The sequence below is a fragment of the Salvia hispanica genome, chromosome 1, assembly GCF_023119035.1.
Source record: "Salvia hispanica cultivar TCC Black 2014 chromosome 1, UniMelb_Shisp_WGS_1.0, whole genome shotgun sequence".
In the NCBI taxonomy this organism is placed as follows: Eukaryota; Viridiplantae; Streptophyta; class Magnoliopsida; order Lamiales; family Lamiaceae; genus Salvia; species Salvia hispanica.
The window spans coordinates 20,115,789-20,121,788 of NC_062965.1; the positions used below are offsets into that span (position 1 = coordinate 20,115,789).

The window sequence follows — 6,000 nt, forward strand, 5'->3', positions numbered from 1 at the left end:
GTATTTACTTATTTGAAATTTAAATTTGTATTATATTTCATACGTAGTCATTAAAAAGATGAGAAATGTGCATAGTTAATTGTTTAGGAATTACAAAAATGTACATTAAATTATTATATTAGATGACTTGCATTGATGATAATCGAAAACTAGAAGCTTAATACCATTGAATAAGCATAGTACACAACTCAAATTATGCCTGCGGGTATGGGTACTCGTAACTGCAGGGTTCGGGATACCCGATGCGGGTACGGGTCGGGGTTGGGTAGTACTATAATATTGGACATATTGGGTTCGGGTACCCGCAAAATCGGACACCCCTAACACATCAATCACTCTCCAAGAATCACCCCTCAAACTATAGATCTTCACCACACTCTCATACCTCCCACCATTGCAAAATCCAGACAAGAATCCACAACCTTATAATCATCCTTAGCTTCAACATATCCAAATCCATACTTAATACTGAACAAGCCCCTCTTCAAATTTATTGCTAGTTACTTGGCGTTACTAAGTATGGATCTTGTACCGAAAGTACCTCCATAATTTATTTTTTTTTTTGTGACGTTACTTGTTCTAATTTATTGCTAGTAATTTTTGCTTTGATTTCTTTTTTTCTTCTTGTTATTCAGGCTTATCTTTTTTTTGTTGCGACTTTGTTTGACTCATTATTTGATGGTTTGAACACTTACTTTCATGACAAAAAAATAGTACTAGTATATCTTAATAAAACTTGTGCAGCCAACTTGAGGGTACACAATATTGGTCCCTTCTGGGACATCCCGAAGCATACTGCTTTCAGGCCCATCCGTTTTCATTCAACCTAACCAAAATGAATTCATAATTTTAATTGAGAACCATCAATTTTTTTATTAGGAATAAATTTATTTTAGTTTGATGATGCATATTACATTCAAATCTACACAATTTTTTTGCTACGTAGAATTTTTTTTTTAATTCCATTAATCACACATTTTCCTTGAGTCCTTTTATAGAAAAACATCAATTCTTATCTCACATAATTGAGTAATATTATTACATTTAATATCTGAAAGTTAGAGTAAAAGGTATCTACAATTTTAATTTGGACATTAAACTCAAACTTGTGATAGTGAGAGTCTTGTTAAGATTGCCATTGTTAAACAAACAAATTTTCAACAAAATTTATTTAAGATTTGTGAGGCTCCGTTGCACGTATGCACGAACCGAATGTAATGAAAAGACAACAGAAAATTAATTTTGGGGGAGGGATTCCATGTGAAGAAATGCTTGCCGTTGGCGGCGATGCAGACGAGCCCATTGCAGCTGCCGACGACGCCGACGGAATTGCCGGGATTCTTCATCCGAGCCGGCGATGAGGGAATGGAGGGAGCAGTGCTTCAGGGTGTAGAACGGGAGGAGCACGGTGGCGATCGCTCTCCGGCGGGTAAAGATCGAATCTTTGGATGAGATCAGGAGGTGGGCGTCGATGAAGTGGCGGCGCCATGATTGGGAGACGGAGAGGAAGCGGAGGAGGGAGTTGACGGGGAGGCGGGAGAGGATTTCGGCGATGATTTCTTCGGGGAAATTGGAGGTTTCGCGGCGGATTTTGGTGGGTCTGGATTGGATTTGATCGGCGGTGATGATTGGGGATTTGGATTTGGTTTCTTCTTCCATTGTTTGTGGAGTTGACTGGTTGGCTGATCGGAGCTGAATGTGATGAGGATTTTTGGTGTTTCGAGGTGTAATGGGATTGGTTGAGTCTGAAAATATTTGACTTGTTTTTTTTTTTTGGAAAGTGACATTGAGATGGGATTTGAAATGAAAAGGATAATGCTAGTTTATTCCAACCCAACCCAACCCAACCACAAGGATTTAGATTTAGATGGGATTGGTTGAGTCTGAAGCAGACATGGTTGTTTTTCTGGGAGACTTCAACTATTGGCTGGATGGCATATCATACTACAAAGCTAGACAGAATTGTTTTTAGTTGTTTCTCTGCCCTCGTGTTTTTGGTGTAAATTTATTCTTAAAAATCCAATTTGAGACTTGATTGGCTCATCTTTTATACTAATACACACTCAGATATTCTGACAATTATCAGTTTTGTTGTTTTTTCTCACTATTTAATTTAGGAATTTCAAGATGTATTTTTTACCATCGTTTTTTACTTGTGTTTTTGTAATCTCTCCATACGATAATTGAGTTGATCACAGGCTTCAGTTTGACGCCGGTTAAATTATGATATTATCAATATTAACTTAACAAAAAGGCTACTTGAATTCAACAACTAACGATATTTTTTATTGTAACAAAGTAAACCTAAAGATACAGCAGCGAATAAAGGCTCAATACACATTCTTTGCACTTCCATAACAAGTGGATTGTGTTTAAGGGATGCACATGAGAGTTTTCATTTTACATAAGGCTGCTGCTAGCTCCTAAACGATGATCCAATTCCCCGTACATGTTGCCAGATGCTGCCGCCAGCTTCTTTGGTGCTCTTGCTGCCACTGGTGCTAGCTCCATCAGCAGTGGGGAGGAAGCGGCTAGCTCCATAGGTCCTTACTGCAACTCTCGGACACTCTGGAGAGACGCGGTTGCTGTTAATCTTATGATGATCCAGAAAAAGAACTACGACACTAATGTCATCATAAAATGATAAACTCGATCCAGCTTCTAGTTTTTCTAGCTTTCGGTATGTCAGCCCCTGATCTAATGCTACCTTCTTCAATGCATGTTTGATCAACACTCTGGCTATTCCCTGCAGGAAACAAAGAAAACTACATTATTAACCAAGCTAAAGAACAGGTATACAGGGCAATAGGAAACTTACTTTCTGTGACGAATTATAGACGATTTCCACAACTCTTTGCTCATCAACCAAATCCCAGAATCCATGAGAACCAAATATCACAAACTTATTGTCCGCATTAAGTACCTCTGCTTTAGTCCATGGTACATGCGATAAAATTGGGAAACGAATGTTGTCCTTGAACCTTAATGTATCCGACAACCCTGAGCAATTGTTGAATTCTTTCATTTTCAAAAAGGCTGCACCAATCGTTCTTGATGTCTGCAATTAACATTATATGAGCAGTCAATCTAGGTATTCAAATGCGAAGTACCTAAAAGTAAATGAAGTTCTCACCCGGATGTAAGCCTTTGCACGTAAATAGTCATCCGTATGGACATATTTTAACTGCCGAGTATTAAAGTCTTGGACCCCAGAATTCAGTTTCATGCTGTGGTTTATTGTTAAGGGGACAGCTTGAATACCCTTTCGCTCAAACGCTGCTTTGACCTGACTTTTTGTCCTAACCACTGTCCCCATAACTGCTCTAGAATCCCCAACATTCGCTATGTATATTTGACCTCCAGACACCATACCAACCACACAAGATGTCTCTTGTAATAGCATACCTGGTAAGTTTTCTCTAACCAATCCTAAATATTGGTTTTCCAGTTCAGCAATTGAATCAATGAGAACTTCAGTTGACATTCTCCCTTTGTTTATAATGTGTCCTGTATAACAATGAGAACATCAGCAAAGTAGTATTGAATTTCCTAAAACAAGAAACGTACCTTGAAGGATTCCGAAAAGTTTCTCTCTTGTAAAGATAGAAGCATCCGGACCAGCGTGCCCGTCATATACTTCTACAAATGTGCCAAATGGACCTTCTTCTTTCAAACCAATTGGACCCGATTCAATTTGGCTCTGATCCTCTACAATTGCATTACCTTTTACGGTTGCCATCGAAAAATTTCCATATTGATGCTGCCCGAGGTCAATATGTAAATATTCGTGATGGTCTGACGGTTTGAACCAGCTAAGTATCTTAATATTCATTTCCACTTATCTGAATGTTACAAATAGTGCTTTATCCACCCTTAGCCTACAACCATATCACAAAGTGCCATATCACAAAGTGCATAAACTCAGCAATCTACATTCCATCCAAAGAAAAAACATAATATAATCGAGTTTCCTCCAAAAACCTCACAATCCAAAAAATAAACAGAACAAGAACCAGTTAGATCAATAGTTACACAGAAAAATTCAGCTACTCCAGCTGATTAAGTAATGCACTGCTCTACCTAATCCCTAATCCCACAATCACAGTTAATTAAGTAATGCACTATCCCCAATCCCACAATCACATCATAAAATACAGGAAATCACCAATATGTAGTCCTCCCAAAAAAAATCACAATCCCAAAAAGAAAAAAGAATAAGAAACAGTAAGATCAATAATGATACAAAAAAAAAAAAAAATCAGCAGTGCATTATCCTCCTAATCCCACAACCAAACGCACAAAATGCAAAAACTCACCAAGAAAAACACGATCCAATTGAATTTCCACCCAAAACCATCACAATCCAAAAGAAAACTCGATCTAAACTCTAAACAAAAAAACAGCAACTCCAGCTCATTAAGTATTTCTACATTCACAACCAAGTCACAATGCAGAAAGTCAGCATTCTACAATCCATCCAACGAAAAAACATAATATAATCGAGCTTCCTCCAAAATCCATCACAATCCAAAAAATAAACAGAACAAGAACCAGTTATATCAATAGTTACACATAAAAATTTCAGCTACTCCAGCTGATTAAGTAATGAACTGCTCTGCCTAATCCCTAACCCCACAATCACAGTTAATTAAGCAGCACTATCCCCAATCCCACAATCACAACATAAAATACAGGAAATCACCAATATGTAGTCCATCCAAGAAAAGTAACATAATCCCTAAAAAACACAGAATAAGAAACAGGAAGATCAATCATGATACAAAAAAAAATCAGCAGTGCATTATCCTCCTATTCCTACAACCAAACGCACAGAATGCAAAAAATCACCAAGAAAAACTTGATCTAATTGATTTTCCACCCAAAACCATCATAATCCAAAAGAAAACTCGATCTAAACTCTAAACAAGAATCTGTTGCTTCAATTAAACAATATAAATTCCAAGAACTAGTTATATCAATAGTTACATAGAAAATTTCAGCTACTCCAGCTGATTAAGTAATGAACTGCTCTCCCTAATCCCTAACCCCACAATCACAGTTAATTAAGTAGCACTATCCCCAATCCCACAATCACATCATAAAATACAGGAAATCACCAATATGTAGTCCTCCCAAAAAAAATCACAATCCCTAAAAAAAACAGAATAAGAAACAGTAAGATCAATAATGATACAAAAAAAATAAAAAATCAGCAGTGCATTATCCTCCTAACCCCACAACCAAACGCACAAAATGCAAAAACTCACCAAGAAAAACACGATCCAATTGAATTTCCACCCAAAACCATCACAATCCAAAAGAAAACTCGATCTAAACTCTAAACAAAAATCAGTTGCTTCAATTAATCAATATAAATCGCAATGCATTTAGCCCAAGGATGAGAATCACATTTTATCCACGGAATTAGGGTAGATTAAAATCTAAAAACGCAGAAATGCACCTGGAATCAGAGGTTTTCACGAATTCCCAAGATTTTCCCCTTCAGTAAAGAAATGGAAAGAGAATCCGCCTCCTTCCTACTTCTTGTCTGCTATAATCTCATGCGGGAAAGGGATTAATCAAGAGAGGGAGTGTTAGCGAGAGAGGAATGCGGAGATTTGGCAGCGGTTTGCATAATCTGAAATTTCTTTTCCCACCAGAAAGCCGTTAAATTCACCCGCTAAAAAAAAGAATTGAGTAATCGTATTTTGTGTTTTAAATTTGATCAACAAAAATGATTAAATTTGTTTTGTGTCTCTAATTATGAGCACTCTCTTCTAATAAATATCTTTAAAATTGGTAATATATGAAAAAGTGAATTAATCTTGTTTGATTTGTCTAATTATGAACACTTTCTTGTAAATTAATTCGCTTTTTTGTGTTAATGAATTTAATTTAATTATTTGCAAAAACAAATAGTACTACTACTAATTAATTTAAAATGAACGAATTCCATAACAGGAATCAATTAACATTTATTTGCATGAAAATTCGATGGTC

General features: G+C 36.6%; 1 protein-coding gene across 1 annotated transcript; it reads right to left on the reverse strand.

The window, feature by feature from the left end:
• Window positions 1-2,323: 2,323 nt before the first annotated feature.
• On the reverse strand, window positions 2,324-5,598 carry LOC125201878 (probable protein phosphatase 2C 46). The gene is made up of 5 exons (XM_048100167.1): window positions 5,462-5,598; window positions 3,568-3,878; window positions 3,134-3,507; window positions 2,819-3,058; window positions 2,324-2,746 (listed from the first exon to the last, which is right to left on the reverse strand). Exons 2-5 carry the CDS (start codon window positions 3,830-3,832, stop codon window positions 2,417-2,419), a joined length of 1,209 nt encoding a protein of 402 aa, XP_047956124.1. The 5' UTR covers window positions 3,833-3,878; window positions 5,462-5,598; the 3' UTR covers window positions 2,324-2,416.
• Between the last annotated feature and the right edge of the window lie 402 nt (window positions 5,599-6,000).